General features: G+C 41.7%; 1 protein-coding gene and 1 pseudogene across 2 annotated transcripts in view; both read left to right on the plus strand.

Annotated features, from left to right (window-relative positions):
- Positions 1-17,471, plus strand: part of SMIM14 (small integral membrane protein 14) — a 92,140-nt gene extending 74,669 nt beyond the window's left edge. The window contains exons 4-5 of the mRNA XM_035293867.3: positions 7,433-7,575; positions 12,717-17,471. Of these exons, the coding sequence (XP_035149758.1) occupies positions 7,433-7,575; positions 12,717-12,749 (176 nt within the window). The 3' untranslated portion in view covers positions 12,750-17,471. The remainder of the gene's footprint in view (positions 1-7,432; positions 7,576-12,716) is intronic.
- LOC100387218 (aldo-keto reductase family 1 member B1 pseudogene) lies at positions 8,282-11,219 on the plus strand (annotated as a pseudogene). The gene has a single exon (XR_013533136.1). The product of XR_013533136.1 is annotated as an aldo-keto reductase family 1 member B1 pseudogene (transcript).
- Positions 17,472-20,647: the final 3,176 nt, after the last annotated feature.

The following is a 20,647-nucleotide window of genomic DNA, read 5'->3' on the forward strand; positions in this document are numbered from 1 at the left end:
CTGATGCATATCCAGACCAGGGAATCATTGACTGAAGAAAGAGGAGGGGCTGGGAGTGGTGGCTCACACCTGTAATCCCACACTTTGGGAGGCCGAGGCGGGTGGATCACCTGAGGTCAGGAGTTCAAGACCAGCCTGGTCAACATGGTGAAACCCCATCTCTACTAAAAATACAAAAAATTAGCCGGGCATGGTGGTAGGCACCTGTAATCCCAGCTACCCAGAAGGCTGAGGCACAAGAATCACTTGAACCAGGGAGGCAGAGGTTGCAGTGAGCAGAGGTCATGCTGTTGCACTCCAGACTGGGCAGCAAGAGTAAAACTTGATCTCATAAAAAAATGAATAAAAGGCCGGGCGCGGTAGCTCAAACCTGTGATCCCAGCACTCTGGGAGACCGAGGCGGGTGGATCACGAGGTCAAGAATTCGAGACCATCCTGGTCAACATGGTGAAACCCCGTCTCTACTAAAAATACAAAAAATTAGCTGGGCATGGTGGCGTGTGCCTGTAATCCCAGCTACTCAGGAGGCTGAGGCAGGAGAATTGCCTGAACCCAGGAGGCAGAGATTGTGGTGACCCGAGATTGTGCCATTGGACTCCAGCCTGGGTAACAAGAGCGAAACTCTGCCTCAAAAAAAAAAAAAGAATAAAAATAAAGAAGAGGTTTGAGGGTGACCACAGCAGAGGATGCATTTTCTGACAAGTGACAAGAGATAAGATTAGATAAAGAACTGAGTTGGCAGGGCGCAGCGGCAGCTCAAGCCTGTAATCCCAGCACTTTGGGAGGCCGAGGCGGGTGGATCACGAGGTCAACAAATCGAGACCATCCTGGTCAACATGGTGAAACCCCGTCTCTACTAAAAATTACAAAAGATTAGCTGGGCACGGTGGCGCGTGCCTGTAATCCCAGCTACTCAGGAGGCTGAGGCAGGAGAATTGCCTGAACCCAGGGGGCAGAGGTTGCGGTGAGCCGAGATCGCGCCATTGCACTTCAGCCTGGGTAACAAGAGCGAAACTCCGTCTCAAAAAAAAAAAAAAGAACTCAGAGTTGCTGGGCACAGTGGCTCATGCCTATAATCCTTGCACTTTGGGAGGCTGAGGTGGGTGGATTGCTTAAGCTCAGGAATTTGAGACAAGCCTCGGCAACATGGCAAAACCTCGTCTCTAGTGCTAAAAATAAGGGCCAGGCAGGGTGGCTCAAGCCTGTAATCCCAGAACTTTGGGAAGGCAAGTTGGGCAGATCACTTGAGCTCAGGAATTTGAGACCAGCCTGGGGAACATAGCAAGACCCTGTCTCTAAAAAAATTAATTTTTAAAAAAATATGCAAAAATTAGTCGGGCATAGCGGTATATGCCTGTGGTCCCAACTACTCAGGAGGCTGAAGTGAGAAGATAGCTTGAGCCTGGGAGGCAGAGGTTGTAGTGAGCTATGATTGTGCCACTGCACTCCAGCCTGAGAGACAGAGTAAGACACTGACTCAAACAACAACAACAACAAAAAAAAAGCCAGAGTTGAAGCAGTAGGCAGTGGAAACTGAGTTACCAGGTTCATCAGCAGAGATGTGTTAAGAACAGAGGGGATTTTTTGTTTGTTTTGGGATTATTTGAGACAGGGTCTACCTCTGCCACCCAGGCTGGAGTACAATTGTGTGATTACAATTCACTATAGCCTTGACCACCCGGGATTAAGTGATCCTCCCACCTCAGCCTCCCAAGTAGCTGGGATTACAGGCCTGTACCACAATACTCAGCTAATTTAAAAAATTTTTTATAGAGACAGGGGTCTCACTATGTTACTCAGGCTGGTCTCAAATGCCTGGGCTCCAGCAATCCTCCTCCCTCAGCCTCCCAGTGTGCTGAGATCCCTGGCATGAGCCACTGTACCCAGCCAAGAACAGTCTTACACAGACTTTTCTGGCAGCAATATGCAGGTAGGAAAGGCTGCAATAGGAACCAAGCTAGGAGATAGTTAAGGGAACTAAGAGTCATATTACTATTGTGATATTCTAAAAAATAAGTGGGCATTGCTATTTTTTTTTTTTTTGAGACAGAGTGTCACTATGTTGCCCAGGCTAGAATGCAATGGCATGATCTTGGCTCACTGCAACCTCTGTCTCCTGGGTTCAAGTGATTCTTCTGCCTCAGCCCCCACAAATAGCTGAGGTTACAGGCACGCACCATCACGCCCGGCTAATTTTTGTATTTTTAGTAGAGACTGGATTTTACTATGTTTGCCAGGCTGGTCTCCAACTCCTGACCTCAGGTGAGCCACCACGCTCAGCGTGGTCATTACTATTGTGATTCTAAAAAAGGATCAGGAACCCTTTGTCTAGAAATATGAATTAGTAAACTTGGAATCTGAGGTTTAACTCTGAAGCTTGAAAATTTTTTACTTGCAAAGAATATTAAAAAGTCATGTCTGGGTATGATTACTGATTCACGCCTGTAATCTCAGCTCTTTGGGAGACCAAGGCAGGATGATTGCATGAGGCCGGAAGTTCAGCACCAGCCATTTTGCCCAGGCTGGTCTCGAGCTCCTGAGCTCAAGGGACCCTCCTGCCTTGGCCTCCCAAAGTGCTGGGTTTACAGGCGTAAGCCCCATCAGGCCTGGTCTTAACTATTATTTAAAGTAAAAACAATAGTACAGGTTGAATATCCCTAACCTGAAAATCTGAAATGCTCTAAAATCTGTAGCTTATTCAGTGCTGACATGATGCTCAAAGGAAATGCTCATGGGAGCATTTCAGATTTTGGAAGTTAGGATTAAGGGTGCTAAACCAATAAGTATATTCCACATATCCCTAAATCTGAAAAAAGATCTGAAATCTGAAACACTTGTGTTCTTAAGCATTTCACATAGGGATACTCAACATGTGTTTGCTTTTAAAAAAAGAAAAAAAATCACTCTGGAAAGAGGACGTAGGAAGCAGTAGCAGATATGGGGAGATCCCTTAGGAGGCCACTGTGATAGACTAGCTAAGAGGTGATGGTAGCTTGAGTAGGTAGGGACACGGAGCTAAAAGTGGACAGATACAAATGATATTTAGGTGGAAAAATTGCCAGGAACCTCATGATGGATTAAATACAGGGTCGTTGAGAAAGAATAAAAGGTGTCTTCTTAGGTTTCTGCCCTGGGCAACTGGATGAATGGAGATCCAGTTTGGTAGGAGTGAAAAGGGGTAGGGCAGGGGGAGATGCTCATGATTTTGTATGTAATCAATTGAAACCCAACTCTACTAAAAATATAAAAATTAGTTGGACATAGTGGTGCATGCCTGTAATCTCAGCTACTCGAGAGGCTGAGGCAGGAGAATCACCTGAACTTGGGAGTCGGAGGTTGCATTGAGCCACTCCAGCCTGGGGAACAGAGCAAGACTTTGTCTCGAAAAAAAAAGAACTGTTGATATAAAGAAAAAGAAATAGAGAATTATTGATGAAGGAGTGTCCAAGCATTAGATCAAACAATGGTAATGACACAGAAGACAAAGGAAGAAAGTGATTTATTTTTGTTTTAGTTTTGAGACAGGGTCTGGCTCTGTTGCCCAGGCTAGAGCACAGTGTTGCAATTACAGCTCACTGCAACCTCTGCCTCCTGGGCTCAAGCCATCCTCCCACCTCAGCCTCCTGAGTTGCTGGGACCTCAGGCACACACCACCACACACAGTTAATTTTTTTTAGAGATGGGATTTTGCCATGTTGCCCAGGTTGGTCTTGAACTCCTGAATTAAAGGGATGTGTCCTCCTTGGACTCTCAAAGTGCTGGAATTACAGACATGAGCTGCCACACCCCACCTGCATTAGCTGTTTCTAGGGAAGTGACGGGTTGGAACAGAGGCTATATTCCTATCCATCCTGCTCTTGGGCCAGCTCAACTCTTTTTTTATATTTATTTTGTACTGATTTGTTTGCCATAAGACTTCTTTGCAACAGGGCTAGCACAACTCTTGACTTTGTCTGCTTTTATCACTAGCCCTTTGGCCTCAGGACTGCCACCAATTCCTTCCCTTTTGTGGAATTGAGCCCTGGACCCACTGACCCCAATGCAGTGTATCAGATTAGTTTCAGCATCTTATCTGGATTTCTTTTACTTTTTCCTGAGGCAATGAGATCAAAACCAAACAGGTGTAGTCTTGACAAGCTACTTTAGTAATCACCTAGGTATACTATATTTTCCTCTAGAAATCCCTGTCTCTCTCTATATATATACATATATATAAATATGTATATAGACATATATAAACGGAGAGAGGGAGAGGGATTTCTAGAGGAAAATATAAGTATTTATATATTTTTTTGAGACAGAGTCTCACTCCGTCACCAGGCACCAGGCTGGAGTGCAGTGGCATGATCTCAGCTCACTGCAACTTCTACCTCCCGGGTTCAAGCAATTCTCCTGCCTCAGCCTCCCGAGTAGCTGGGCTACAGGCATGTATCACCAAGCCCAGCTAATTTTTGTATTTTTAGTAGAGACGGGGGTTTCACCATGTTGGCGAGGATGGTCTCGATCTCTTGACCTTGTGATCCGCCTCAGCCTCCCAAAGTGCTGGGATTACAGGCATGAGGCACCGAGTCCGGCCTATATATATTTTTCATTTATTTTATTTTTTGAGACAGGGTCTTGGTCTGTTACCCAGGCTTACTGCAACCTCAGCATCCCAGTAGCTGGGACTACAGGCACACGCTATCACACCCAGCTAATTTGAGTAGAAATGTTGCAGTCTTACCAATGCACCTTAATATTAACAGTTTAACTTGTGAGGTATCACCCTGAGTTCTTTGTCTCACCTCCAACATGATATAGGAGCGTGCTCACAAGGATGAATTTGGAGCGAAAGTTTAATAAGCAAAAGGAGAAAGCTCTGTGGATTGCTTGGTTACATACAGCTGAATGCAAAATACTTCTGTAAGAAATTGCTCTCCTCCTTGTAATTGTTTCAATAACTTTTCTTACCAGTATAAAGCTGTCTTTGAAACTCCCTTTTTCCAACTGTGGGATTGTTTCTAAGCACAAAGTGCAGCTTCTCGTGTTTGTGTAACTGTGTGTTTGTTTTAGGTAAGTCCCCCTTCTTCCTGTGCAATTTCCCACGGAGCCCACTGTGTATATGCCTGAAAAGGGGAGGAAACTATACACAGGTTAGAGAGCTCCTGGAAGCTCACTAATTATACGAAGATCAGAAAGGCTTCTTTTTTTGTTTGTTTGTTTTTTGAGACAGTCTGGCTCTGTTGTCCGGCTGGAGTGCAGTGGTGCAATCTCGGTTCACTTCAACCTCCGACTCTTGGGTTCAGGCAGTTCTCCTGCCTCATCCTCTGGAGTAGCTGGGACTACAGACCCATGCCACCATGCCCAGCAAATTTTTGTGTTTTTAGTAGAGATGGAATATCACCATGTTAACCAGGATAGTCTCAATCTCCTGACCTTGTGATTTGCCTGCCTCAGCCTCCCAAAGTGCTGGGATTACAGGCATGAGCCACCACACCCAGCCATTTTTATTTCTGAAAATTGAATTCTCTAATATACTTCAATTTAAAAATCTGTGTTTCATTTATTAGAAATTTGTTAACCTCATATCATGGGTCAGGCACTGTGCTAGGCACTTGTTATTTCAAATTAAATAAGACATGGCTATGTCAAGAAGCTGGGAAAAAACTGGTACCTGTATATGCACACACATCCCTGTCTAGCTTTTTTCTCTTGATAAATGCATATACTTGTAAAATATCTAAATCTGAATGCAACTTCTTTGTGTGAAAAAGAAGGCCAAATCAATCTCTCTGGCTCAGACTATAATTAACAAGGTCTTTTAATGTATACTTTATGCAGCCTACCTGTTCCCTTTCTTTTTCACAATGCCTCTATAATTAAGAGGCAGATTTCCCCCCCAAAGAAGAGTGTTTTTTTCTGTGGTCCTAATCTGGATTCATAGATCTCAGCAAATCTGTGGATTTGTGTCTTTGTGTGTCCTTAAACATTCCATAATTATATGCAAAAGTGTGGAATTTGGTATACATGAGTGCTTTTCATATTTATTTTTAATCCAGAATGGATCAAAAAGAATAGTCGTGAAGGATGTAGGTGCCAGACACAGGGCAGAAGGTAGCAGAAAAGTAGATCTTAGGGAATTTAGGGCCCCCTAGCCTCATTAATCTACAAACATGGCACAGGTGGCTTACCTTGCAAGGCCTCAGTGAAGGACGCCATCAATTCTTAAAATAGAAAGAGTTCTTAGTTTTTATTGAATTCTCAAAGGATTCTGTTACCCCAAAATATTAAGAATTATTGTACTATCAAAAAATTTGTTAGAGACAAGTACAGGCAACATAGGGAGACATTATCGGTACTAAAAATTAAAAAAAAAAAAAATAGGGGTGTGGGGCTGGGCACAGTGGCTCACAACTGAAATCGCAGCACTTTGGGAGGCCAAGGTGAGTAGATCACCTGCGGTTGGAGTTTGAGACCAACCTGGCCAACATGGGAAACCATGCCTTTACTAAAAATGCAAAAATTAGCTGGGCGTGGTGGTACATACCTGTAATCCCATCTACTAGAGAGGCTGAGGCAGAATGGGTTGAACCTGGGAGTCAGAGGTTGCGGTGAGCCAAGATTGTGCCACTGCACTCCAGCCTTGGCCACAGAGCGAGACTCCTTCTCAAAAAAAAAAAAAATGTTGGAGACCAGCCCAGGCAACATAGTGCCTCTACTAAAAATAAATATTAAAAAGTAGGGGTGTGGTGGCACACACCTGTAGTTGCAGCTAGCTACTCAGGAGGCTGAGGTTAGAGGATCCCTTGAGGCTGGAAGGTTGAGGCTGCAGTGAACTATGATTTTGCCACCACACTCCAGCCTAGGTGATAGAGCAAGACCCTGTCTCAAAAAACAAAAACAGGCCGGGCACGGTGGCTCACCCCTATAATCCCAGCACTTTGGGAGGCTGAGGCAGGTGGATCACGAGGTCAAGAGATCGAGACCATCCTGGTCAACAAGGTGAAACCCCATCTCTACTAAAAATACAAAAATTAGGTGGGCATGGTGGTGTGCGCCTGTAGTGCCAGCGACTGGGGAGGCTGAGGCAGGAGAATTGCTTGAACCCAGGAGGCGGAGGTTGCGGTGAGCCGAGATCGTGCCATTGCACTCCAGTCTGGGTAACAAGAGCGAAATGCCATCTCAAAAAAAAAAAAACACAAACTGATTAGGTTTTGGTTTATGACTATTTAACATCATTTACTTTTTAGATGTTTTCACTAAAGGAAAGGGAAATTAAAGATACAATATGTACTTCTCTAATTTTAATCAATACGGTTTTTTTAAGAGACCTGCAAATCAATATCAATACAATTTTTATATGAATACAATATTTGAAGCTGACACTTAAACATTAAAATTTGTTTTTACTTAACAGTATTGTGATCATGCTATGTTTTTTGTTTGTCTTTAGTACCAGGACCCTCTGGTGATAATGGCATCAGTGTTAATATGATCTTAGTGGCCTGGATGGTTATTGCATTGATCTTGTTCTTACTGAGACCTCCTAATCTAAGAGGATCAAACCTACCTGGAAAGCCAACCAGTCCTCATAATGTAAGTGTTGCCGATTTTAAATGGTTTTTGGGTAAGGGAATGTATGTGGCCTAAGGCAGGGAAGCACTTTGTTTTGACTAAAATGTCTAAATTGGCACAAGGAACATTTAACTCATAGAGTATTCTACCTGTGTAGTTCTATTAAATCTTGCAGTTTAGAGCTGGGCGCAGTAGCTCATGCCTGCAGTCCCAGCACTTTGGGAGGCCAAGGCAAGTGGATCACCTGAGGTCAGGAGTTTGAGACCAGCCTGGCCAACATGGCGAAACCCCATCTCTACCAAAAATACAAAAATCAGCTGGGTGTGGTGGTGCGTCCCTGTAATCCCAGCTACTTGGGAGGCTGAGACGGGAGCATCGCTTGAACCCAGGAGGTGGAGGTTGCAGTGAGCTAAGATCACGCCACTGCACTCCAGCCTGGGTGACAGAGCAAAACTCTGTCACAAAAAAAAAAAAAAAAAATGTTGTGGTTCCAAGATTTAATTGATGGCTTAATTTTTGTGGAGTTAAATATAGAAAGAAGCAGACTAGACGCCCAAAAATAATTTTAAAATGAATTCCAATTTTTTTTTTTTTTGAGACAGGGTCTTGTTTTGCCTCTCAGGCTCAAGTTATCCTCCCACCTCAGCCTCCCAAGTAGCTGGGACCACAGACATGCAGTAGCATGCCTGGCTAGTTTTTTGTGGTTTTTTTTTTTTTGTAGAGACGGGGTTTTGCCAGGTTGACCAGGCTTGAATTCCAATCTTTACTCACATGAGAAGCATGAAAAATAATCCATTTCATAACCCACAGCAGTATTGCTTAAATCTGAACTCTCCACTGCCCAGTTCTGTCTGCCTCACAGTTGACCCCTTGCCTCTCATACTCAGCCCCTAAACTTTCAGTAGCTTCAGTTCAAATGTTTGACCCCCTTCTGTCCTACCTATTCAGTAGAGACACTGAGCCTATTTTATTTTATTTTCCTCATTTTCCCATCCTATTTCTCTCAAACCTGTTTTCCATTTCTGCATCATGGTAAATCAGCTGACTGGCAAAAGGAGAGTTCGAAATCATTCATGTTGATAAATCTTGACAGTCACGATTACAACCATTTTTAGAACCTTCTAAGTTAAAACTATGATAAAGTGACCCAACAGGGAGTTTTCAGTACTATCTTTAATAGAACCTCTGTTGGCCAGGTATGGTGGCTCACGCCTATAATCCCAGCCCTTTGGGAGGCCAAGGCAGAAGGATCACCTGAGCTCAGGAGTTCAAGACCACCCTGGCCAACATGATTTTAGTAGAGACAAAAACTCTGTCTCTACTAAAATACAAAAAATTAGCTGTATGTGGTGGCATGCACATGTAGTCCCAGCTACTCGGGAGGCTGAGGCATGAGAATTGCTTGAGGTTGGGAGGCAGAGGTTGCAGTGGGCCAAAAAAAAAAAAAAAAAAAAGAACCTCTGATAAAGGAAAGGATTCCTTTTAGTCCTTTTCAGAACCAGTATTTATGTGTTTTTTTTTTTAACACTGGATTTTAATATTATCTCTTTAAAAATATTTCCATACATAGGTGAATTACCTCATTTTAGCGATTCTACAAATGTATACATATTTCAAAACCTGTTGTACTTGACAAATATATACAATTTTTGTCAGTATAAATGTTAAAATTTATAATAAAAAACTATAAGATGACAGCATCAAAAAATAAAGGAAATTTTTGATAGATTTGCTTTTTTTTTTTTTTTTTTTTTTTGAGAGTCTCATTCTGTTGCCCAGGCAGAGTGTAGTGGTACAATCTCGACTCACTGCAGCCTCTGCCTCCCAGTTTCAAGCGATTCTCCTGCCTCAGCCTCCCAAGTAGCCAGGATTATAGGGACATACCATCATGTCTGGCTAATGTTTATATTTTTAGTAGAGATGATATTTCACCATGTTGGCCTGGCTGGTCTCGAACTCCTGACCTCAGGCACTCCGGTGTTGGCCTCCCAAAGTGTTGGGATTACAGGCGTGAGCCACCGCGCCTGGCCAGATTAACTTGTTGAATACCAACCAGATTATCCCCCTAATTCTCTTCTCCAAATTTTACCATGTGGAATTCCTAAAATAATTGTTTCTTTTCTCCAATGTTGTGGTGTTGATATTAGAAACTCAGCTAGACTCATTTTTTTTATATAAGAGAAAGCAAATGTGCAGTGTTAATTGGTCAATGTTTTGTTTTTTTTTTTTTAAGTACATTTAGAAATGTAGCACAGAATGAAAAAATATCAAAAAGAAAAACACGACGGTTCTGGGCGGGGGTCTGGGGAGGGCAGCAACAATGGTGGGCCACCTCGTGCTCTACAACGGCGCCAAGATGCCCATCCTCGGGCTGGGCACCTGGAAGTCCCCTCCAGGCCAAGTGACCGAGGCTGTGAAGGTGGCCATCGACGTTGGGTACCGCCACATCGACTGTGCCCATGTGTACCACAGTGAGAATGAGGTGGGGGTAGCCATTCAGGAGAAGCTCAAGGAGCAGGTGGTGAAGCGTGAGGAGCTGTTCATCGTCAGCAAGCTGTGGTGCACGTACCATGAGAAGGGCCTGGTGAAAGGAGCCTGCCTGAAGATGCTCAGCGACCTGAAGCTGGACTACCTGGACCTCTACCTTATTCACTGGCCAACTGGCTTTAAGCCTGGGAAGGAATTTTTCCCATTGGATGAGTCAGGCAACGTGATTCCCAGTGACACCAACATTCTGGACACGTGGGCGGCCATGGAAGAACTGGTGGATGAAGGGCTGGTGAAAGCTATTGGCATCTCCAACTTCAACCATCTCCAGGTGGAGAGGATCTTAAACAAACCTGGCTTAAAGTATAAGCCTGCAGTTAACCAGATTGAGTGCCACCCATACCTCACTCAGGAGAAGTTAATCCAGTACTGCCAGTCCAAAGGCATTGTGGTGACCGCCTACAGCCCCCTAGGCTCTCCCGACAGGCCCTGGGCCAAGCCCGAGGACCCTTCCCTCCTGGAGGATCCCAGGATCAAGGCGATCGCAGACAAGCACAATAAAACCACAGCTCAGTTGCTGATCCGGTTCCCCATGCAGAGGAACTTGGTGGTGATCCCCAAGTCTGTGACACCAGAACGCATTGCTGAGAACTTTAAGGTCTTTGACTTTGAACTGAGCAGCGAGGATATGACCACCTTACTCGGCTACAACAGGAACTGGAGGGTCTGTGCCTTGGTGAGCGCTGTCTCCCACAAGGATTACCCCTTCCATGAAGAGTTTTGAAGCTGTGGATGCCTGCTCATCCCTGAGTGACCTATACCTGTGTTTCCTGCCTCATTTTTTTCCTTGTAAATGTAGTATAGCCTGTGTCATTCAGCAGTGGGACAGCAGCTTATAGAGTGGCCAGCGAGAGCGTGTCTGGCTTGATGTTGGATCTCACGAAGCCTGCCCATAGAGTAGAAGTCTCTTCCAGTTTGCTTTGCCCTTCTCTTTGCCCCACTGGGGAAAGTACAACCTGAATACCCTTTCTGACCAAAGAGAAGCAAAATCTGACAAGTCAAAATGGTGCCACTAACAGCTGAGTTTTGACTGCTTGGACTGTAATCCTTTCAGCAAGACTTCTCTTTGCCTCAAATAAAAAGTGCTTTTGTGAGTTAAAAAAAAAAAAAAAGAAAAACACATACACATACAAGATATGTAGCATGCTAATTTAAAGAAGGCATTATTAGCACTACATACATAAATAAAAGCCTTACATTTATTTTTGTTTTTTCTTGGAGAAAAGAGTATTTACAAAACAGCTTGCATATTGTCTTGATAAAGTGTTTATTCCTTACCCTTTTCCCCTTTTTTCTTACTTTCTTTGTATAGCTTTGTTACTCCCACACCACCCCCACCCCCACCGGAGTTGTTCAGGTCCATCTTAGAGCATAGCTTTGTTACTTTCATATCAAAGAATAACTTCCTCAATGTTTGGAGCTAAAGAAACAGAACTCTTGGCCAGGCGCAGTGGCTCAGGCCTGTAATCCCAGCACTTTGGGAGGCCAAGGCAGACAGATCATGTCTGGTGATCGAGACCATCCTGGCTAACGTGGCGAAGCCTCATCTCTACTAAAAATGCAAAAAATTAGCCGGGGGTGGTGGCACGTACCTGTAAGTCCCAGCTACTCGGGAGGCTGAGGCAGGAGAATTGCTTTAACCCAGGAGGCAGAGGTTGCAGTGAGCCGAGGTTACACCACCGCACTCCAGCCTGGATGACAGAGTGAGACCATCTCAAAAAAAAAAAAACCCACTAAAATGACAAATGCAAGATTACACTATCCTGGACCTTAATTCATTGTAGGCCCATGTTTCTAGAAATAGTAGTTCCAACATCTTCGGAATAAGTGAGAAAATGTATTGAGACTAATTCCAAGTAGAAATATTGATCACCCCCAACTTGGACCTCATATGTCATGTCAGGGTAAATAAATAAAATCTTGAAGAATCTTAAAAACTCTGATTTTTCCTTTACCATTCACTTGCTGTCTATTACAAGTTAACAAAAGTCAATTCGAAGTTGCTTAAAACAAGTGGCTTCATTTGTTTACACATCAAAAAAATTCAGAGATAGGGTCAGTGTTAAGAAAGTTTAACAGTGTATCAAAGACCTAGTTTCTTTCCTCATACCATCAGCTTCATTCCAAGACGGGCTCTTCTTAGGGTCATAGGGTGACTGCCGGAAGCAACTGCAGCCACATGCTTTCTTGTGGATATCAGTATTGAGAAACAGAAGTTCCTAGCTTCATTTTAAATATATAGTACTTTGCTTAGCCAATCACTTTAGCAAGAGGGATGAAGATACTTTTGTTGGTTTGAAGACCACTCCTCAGGCTAGCAGGAGTGATCACGTCACTCTTACACAAATTCTTGCTCTCTTCCATACTACAGGGAAAAAGGAGACAAATGTTGGAGAATCACAGTGTTATTTAATCTAGTGTTCCCTCATGTAAAACATAGGAAAAGTCCAAATAAGCATGTAACTGGGATGGGAGGGTGGGGGCATTGCTGCTCAGTTCTTTCTTACATGTTAGGTTGGTTGCACTGGGAATTAATAAGTCAACTTTTAAAAAAGTAACAAAAATTTAAAATTTTTAAAAAGTCAATTACATAATTTATTTCTTTCTCATGCCAGGGACAAGATCCACCAGCTCCTCCTGTGGACTAACTTTGTGATATGGGAAGTGAAAATGGTGAACACCTTGCACGACCAAACGAATGAAGATGACCAGAGTACTCTTAACCCCATTAGAACTATTTTTCCTTTTGCATCTGCAATATGGGATGGTGTGTTTTCATGAGCTTCTAGAAATTTCACTTGCAAGCTTATTTTTGCTTCCTGTGTTATCACCATTCCTATTTACAGTATATTTGAGTGAATGATTATATTTTTAAAAAGTTAATGGCTTTTTGTTTGTCTTAAACTTAAACATTCCTCTCACTCTGTTTATAACTGTGATTATAATTTTTGTGGTAATTTCTGGCCTGATTGAAGGAAATCTGAGAGCTCTGCATTTATATATTTTAAATAGTTTTGATAGGTTTTTAAATTGCTTTTTTTCATAAGGTATTTATAAAGTTATTTGGGGTTGTCTGGGATTATATGAAAGAAAATTAGAACCACAGTGTATTTACATTTACCTTGGTAGTTTATTTGTGGATGGCAGTTTTCTCTAATTTCTGGGACTGTGGTAGCTCTTGGATTGTTTTGCAAATTACAGCTGAAATCTGTATCATCCATTAAACTGGCTTATGTGGCTAGAATAGGAAAACAGAAAAAATATATAAAATGGTTGTTTACTAATTTTATACTCCCATTAAAAATCTCTAATGTTAACAAAACTTTAAATAAACATGATTGATCAGTATGGCACATGATTTACAGTCCATTATATAACATTTGTAAACCACTCAACACTAGCCTTACAAGGTTCATGAAAGGAGGAAAACATTAATTCTTTCTGCCTTTGCTGTGATATAATCTATACAGTAATAATTGAAGCTGTAATTTATTTTTAAAATGAGTGCCTCTTGGGAAGCTTCTTTTCTGTTGTAGGCTGGATGTGGTGGCTCATTACTGTAATCCCAGCACTTTGGGAGGCCAAGGCAGGCAGATCACTTGAGGTCAGGAGTTCGAGACCATCCTGGCCAACATGGTGAAATCCTGTCTCTACTAAAAATACAAAAATTAGCCAGGGGTGGTGTGTATGCCTGTTACCCAGCTACTTGGGAGGCCGAAGCAGGAGAATCACTTGAACCCAGGGGGCAGAGGTTGAGGTGAGCTGAGATCATGCCACTGCTCCAGCCTGGGTGACCAGTCACGACTCCCTCTCAAAAAAAATTTTTTTTAATCTTAAAGCTATATTAGGGCCTGTTAGGTTACTGACATTTGAATGCCTCTTTGCTTATTTACTCCATTGAGTCTTTTGTTACCCTCTGACCTATAAAAAATTTTAATAAATTACTGGTTTACTCCAAGGGAAAAGGAGGAAAATGAGAAACAAGCATCTTTTCTTCACCCCTTATCTCATTCCTGTTTGCTAATAGGATGGATTCAGTGGGAATTAATATTAATATGAGAGAAATTTTGAAATATATAAAAAAGTAAAAGGTTGTATTGTTTTGTTCAGTTTGAAATAAAGTGAATACCAAAAGCACTTACAAATGTCTGCATGGGCCTGGCATGGTGGCTTATGCCTGTAATCCCAGCACTTTGAGGCCAAGGCAGGTGAGCCACCGGAGGTAGGAGTTTGAGATCAGCCTGGCCAACATGGTGAAACCCCATCTCTACTAAAAATACAAGAATTAGCCAGGTGTGCTGGTGTGTGCCTGTAATCCCAGCTACTAGGGAGGCTGAGGCAGGAAATCGCTTGAACCCAGGAGGTGGTTGCAGTGAGCTGAAATCTCACTGCTGCACTCCAGCCTGGGTGACAGAGTGAGACTCCGTCTCAATAAAAAAAATAAAAATGTCTGTATGACCCATGTAGTTATGAAATTTTGTTCTAGCAAATGATTGCAGATGATTTATGGGGGCTAGAAGATACTTTGCTGTCAAGGTAAAGTTTTTTTTCCTTAGGTCAGTCTATTCACTGTATAGATCTGGTAAATTACTTGTATGAATTGAATAAATTCTCTGTATCATTGTATTGTTTAATAGTCTCTCATACAATTGTGATACTCATAAGGTATTTTCCCCCTTTATTATGATTACATTCTAGACCATAAACATTGTAAGGGCATTTTTTCATTATAGAATCTAATATCGATTGCCTGAATTCCTCCTTATACATCTTGGCTTTGTGCTCAATTTCTTGAAATGATATAACCAACTCTAAATTACTTGTGTTAATAGATGGGTAAGTTAAATCCTGGATAAATGAACCCCACAGAATAAAGGTTTTTCCTCTTGCTGGGGCCTACTGGAAGCCTTCCTAACTTTATAGCTGGTAAAGTAGAGTAGAAAGAGCCAGAGTGGCTTAAGATAGAGCTAAATCCCTATAGGATTCCATTTTCTGCCTTTGCCTCTTGAACTTTGAAGGCTTGCCCATATATCCTAACAATCTGTTCTCTGAGCTGCTAGAAGGCCAATCCCTGATAAGAGATACTGATGTATTGATGTAGTCACTGAATCTGTGGCTCACAAATCATTGATAATTGGCTTTGGGGGCTGGGTGCAGTGACTCATGCCTGTAATCCCAACACTTTTGGAAGGCTGAGGCGAGTGGATCACTTGAGGTCAGGAGTTTGAGACCAGCCTGGCCAACATGGTGAAAACTTATCTCTACAAAAAATACAAAAATTAGCTGGGTTTGATGGCAGCTGCCTGTAGTCTCTGCTACTTGGGAGGCCGAAGCAGTAGAATCACTTAAGCCCGGGAGGCAGAGGTTGCAGTGAGCCAAGATCACGCCACTGCACTCCAGCCTTAGTGACAGAATGAGACCCTGTCTTAAAAAATAAGAATTGGCTTTAGTCGAAGAAGTGGCTGAAACTTGAATACAGAATGTCTCGTATTAGACACCTGAAAATCTGAATTCTTTGTTGTTGTTTTGAGATGAAGTTTTGCTCTTTCACCCAGGCTGGAGTGAAGTGCTACGATATTGGCTCACTGCAACCTCCACCTCCTGGTTCAAGTGATTTTCCTTCCTCAGCCTCCTGAGTAGCTGGGATTATAGGTGCCCACCACCATGCCTGGCCAATTTTTGTATTTTTAGTAGAGATGGGGTTTTGTCATGTAGGCCAGCCTGGTCTTGAACTCCTGACCTCAGGTGATCCACTCACCTTGACCTCCCAAAGTGCTAGAATTACAGACATGAGCCACTGCGCCCAGCTGGAAAGTCTGGCTTCTTATTCCTAGTTCTTCATTTCTGTCACATGCACTTAATTGACATTATGTCTACATATATTAGCCTTTTCCTACATGAACCACGTATTTACTTAGTAACCAGTGTTCTTAATGAAGTATTTAGTCTTGGATTTCTTGTAAAATTTCTCTGCATTCCTGAGACAGTGTACTATATATAAAATATTCTTGTTGACCTAGTAATTTATATCGTTCAAGCTTCTACCTGTGGCCTTTTTATTGAGCACACTCTTAATCATCATTTGGCTTGTAAACATTCACCTGAACTGTGACTACAATTGTTTTTAAATAATCTGGGAAAAAGGAAAGATAAAGCTTACATTTTCACAGTTTTGGCTCTTAAACACATTCCACAAATGTCATTAAAAATTTGTTTTAGGTCAGTCATGGTGGTTTATGCCTATAATCCCAGCAGTTTGGAGGCTGAGGCAGGAGAATTGCTTGAGCCCAAGAGTTTGAGACTAGCCTGGGCAATATAGCAAGACTCTGTCTCTACTAAAAAAAAAAAAAAAAAATTTTGTTTTAGAGTCATTTAATGTATTTTTATGCACAAAAATTGTGGGAGGTTTTGTTTTTGTTTTTTGCTTTCCATGTGGGAAGGTTAACTTTGGAACTGTTTCTAGTAAAAGATTTTTTTCAGATTGGGTGTGGTGGCTCATGCCTGTAATCCCAGCACTTTGGGAAGCCAAGGCAGTTGGATTACCTGAGGTTAGGAGTTCAAGACCAGCCTGGCCAACATGGAAAAACGCCATCTCTACTAAAAATACAAAAGCAGCCAGCTGTGCTGGTACATGCCTGTAATCCCAGCTACTTGGGAGGCTGAGGCAAGAGAATCACTTGAACCTGGGAGGCCTGGAGGTTGCAGTGAGCCAAGATCATGCCATTGCATTCCATCCTGGGCAACAAGAGTGAAACTTTGTCTCAAAAAAGAAAAAGAAAAAAAAAGAATTTTCTTCATGTTATCTATCCAAGCACTGTCCCATGGTCAGCAAGTCATATTTTACAATGTGGATTTTCCAAAATAATTATTGAGTACAGCTATTGTATGGCTTCTTTTAGTGTCTCTCTGTTATGTGGTAGTGTTTATGGAATTACCAATATCTTAAATTTTCAAAGGAACCTTGGAAGTCTATCACTCTAAATGAAAGTCTGTCACTCTACATAAATATGTGCTCAAATTTGACCAATTCAGTTTAAGACACAAAATGGTAATTTGAAGAACAAAAAATGAAGAGTTTACAATTAATGGGTTAAATTTTTGTTGTTGCAATAGTAAGTTTAGTCTTCTTTTAATATTTCTAAATGAAAAACGATAGGTATTTGTTACCATGTGTGAAGATTACTTTGTTAAAAGCAAAGTGTGATGTGCTAAATGTTAATTACTGTTTTTATATGTTTAAATCATGCCAAACAAATCATGTCTGTGCCATCCAGGGTCTATTGTTAGTCTTTTTCTGAGTACTTGGATTGGGGTAAAGGGCTTGTACTATGCACTTTTTATTAATGAATAAATAGAAAACGTTAGTAACACTTTTTGTTTTCTGTTTGCCTTTTGTGGGAAGAGAAGCGTCTTTTGCTTCGTAGATGTTAACATCCTGCATTAATGTCTTTGTAAGACCTAATTAAAGACATTCCTAAGAGAACTTAAGTTTTAAGAAAAGTTGGGAGAAAAATACTTATAAAATATGCAGTATGGGGCCAGTATTCAGAAGTAGAGCTTCTCTCTTGGAAATTAGATTGCAGTCACATTTCTTTGGTTATTTTCTTTCTCTCTCTCTTCCTAGAATACCAGGTAAAATAGACATTTGCTTTGAGGGGCTGATAGCCAATACTGTTAATTATTTGAGCAGACATACCTTCCTCAAAAGGAGCTAGACATGTCACTGTACTGAAAACACAAGAGAAAATTTACTTCTGTGACCTGGAATGTGTCCAGACATTAAATATCACTGATACTCATACATGTAAAAATAGTAACATTGCTCTGGCATGATTTTGATGTCAGTGTGTATGTGATAACTTAAGTGTTATTTAAAATAGATACATTTGTGAAATAACGATTTCCAGGAGACAGTCAACTTTTTATGATTCAATCTGAAGATAGGTACATGTCAATGGATATCTGAATCCTCAGTAAAACTGTATAACTTTTTATTAAATGACTCTGCTGCAGTACTAGTTTTCCTCTCATAAAATGGAATTCAAGTAAGTTTCTTGCTTTCTGGCATTTCTCCTGATGATTTTCTCCGTTCTACATCTCAATCTGTAGAGTTGTTGGGGTCTTTCCCCCCCCAAAAGATGCTCCATAAACACCAACTGCGATTCTCTTTCATGATCGTATTTTTAAAAATTGGAGTTACCAGTATGATCATCTCGCATTAGTTGCTTGTCAGTGACTTTAGTGTGGATGTATCTTCCTAAACAAATGTATTATGTTCATTCAGTAAAGATTTCAACAAATTTTTATATTTGTTGCTTAACTTTCTATAAATGGATTTTATTCAGGATTAGATTATGGAAACCATTTAAAACCATCACATGCCAAATTAAGATGTCTACTGAAGTTAGTGGGGAGATGTTTGGGAGGCAAGGATTATGTAGGGGTGAAAACAATATATGTAGTTTTAAGGCTAAAACAACTTTTTTTTTTTGAGACAGGGTCTTCCTCTTGTCACCCAGTCTGGAGTACACTGGCACAATCTCTGCTCACTACAGCCTCTGCCCCCCAGGTTCAAGTGATTCTTCTGCCTCAGCCTCCTAAGTAGCTGAGATTACAGGCATGCACTGCCACGCCCAGCTGAGTTTTGTATTTTCAGTAGAGATGGGGTTTTACCATCTTGGCCAGGCTGGTCTTGAACTCCCACCCTTGTGATCCACCCACCTCAGCCTCCCAAAGTGCTGGGATAACAGGCGTGAGCCACCACACCTGGCCAGGATAAAGTAACTTTCATATCAATACATGTTTTATTGGGAGGTGGGAGGATCATTTGATGCCAGGATTTCAGGACCAGCCTGAGCAACATAGACTCTGTCTCTACAAAAATAAAATAAAACAGCAGAGCCAGGCTTTCTGGCTCATGCCTGTAATCCCAGCACTTTGGGAAGCTGAGGTGGGTGGATCACAAGGTCAGGAGATCAAGACCAACCTGGCCGACATGGTGAAACCTCGTCTCTACTAAAAAAAAAATAGAAAAATTCGTTGGGTGTGGTAGCACACATCTGTAGTCCCAGCTGCTTGGGAGGCTAAGGTAGGAGGATGGCTTAAGCCCAGTAGTTCCAGGCTACTGTGAGCTGTGATTGCACCACTGCACTCTAGCCAGGGCAACAGAGCCAGACTCTGAGTCAAAAAGAGAACTTCTTTTTTCTTTTTTTTTTCCCCAAGTTTTTGTGAAAGAAAAAATAAAAAATTTTAAGAGTACTATTTGCTTAAACAAATCTCTACTTATTTATAGGAAGTTTAGGAATTAGAAAAGTATTGTTTGTAATGCCTGGAATGCAAGACATGTGCTCATAACCTCAGATACTCAGTCTATACTTGATGATTAATGGTTTTGAATTGCAGTATGTATTAGCTTTGAAAATTTGACCAGAATTAAACACAAATACCACACAGCAGATTCAACATTATACAAAAAGCCTCTTACATTGTTTTTAAATAAATGAATCTGTTATGTATGTAATTCAGTCAGTGTCAAAGGGAGAGGCACTTTATATGAAAAGGCATCTCAGACCCTGAGTCGAATGCAGCATTTCATGACAATTAATTAGTATGTAAACAAATATTGGAAATTTAGTTGTGCTTAAAGGGGCTTCCTTACAATTAATCCAGCCAGGACAATTTTGTGGTTACAAAATATAGGACAGATGGAAATCTGACACCAGACCCTATACCCCCAACAAATGGGTTAAGATTTATATCCTTGCAAATGTTGTTAGTCTTCATTTTTATCTAACAGCTTTTTTTTGAGATAGAGTCTCACTTTGTCACCCAAGCTGGAATGCAGCAGCACCATTAAGGCTCACTGCAGCCTGGACCTCTGGGGCCCAAGCTATTCTCTGCCTCAGCCCCACAAGCAGCTGGGACTACAGGTGCACCCCACCACACCAGGCTAATTTTTGCAGAGATGGGGTTTTATCATGCTGCCCAGGCTGGTCTCCAGCTCCTGCGCTCAAGTGATCCTCTTGCCTCAGCCTCCCAAAATGCTGACATTACAGGGCGTAAGCAACCTGGCAACATTTTCTTAGAAATTACATTTTACTTTGCTTTATTTCACATTACACTTACATCCACATCTTCTCATCTTTCCAAAGAGTTTCACTAGTAACTGCCTGTTGAAAGCTCATAGTCTCAAACTTCAAGCATGATACTGCAAGCCAAAGCTAAATTAGAAAATCCACAGCTTAAGAAAACCTTGGGCTAAATAAGGTAATATTGTAAATTTTAGTTTCTCCATTGAAGAATGGATAGGACTTACTATTTTCTTCCTTCATAACATCCAAGGAATTTTTTCTTTCTTTTTCTTTTTTTTTTTAAGACGTAGTTTTGCTCTTGTTACCCAGGCTGGAGTGCAGTGGCGCGATCTCAGCTCACCGCAACCTCCGACTCCTGGGTTCAGGCAATTCTCCTGCCTCAGCCTCCCGAGTAGCTGAGATTACAGGCAAGCGCCACCATGCCCAGCTAATTTTTTGTATTCTTAGTAGAGACG

This window comes from Callithrix jacchus, chromosome 3 (assembly GCF_049354715.1).
Source record: "Callithrix jacchus isolate 240 chromosome 3, calJac240_pri, whole genome shotgun sequence".
Lineage (NCBI taxonomy): Eukaryota > Metazoa > Chordata > Mammalia > Primates > Cebidae > Callithrix > Callithrix jacchus.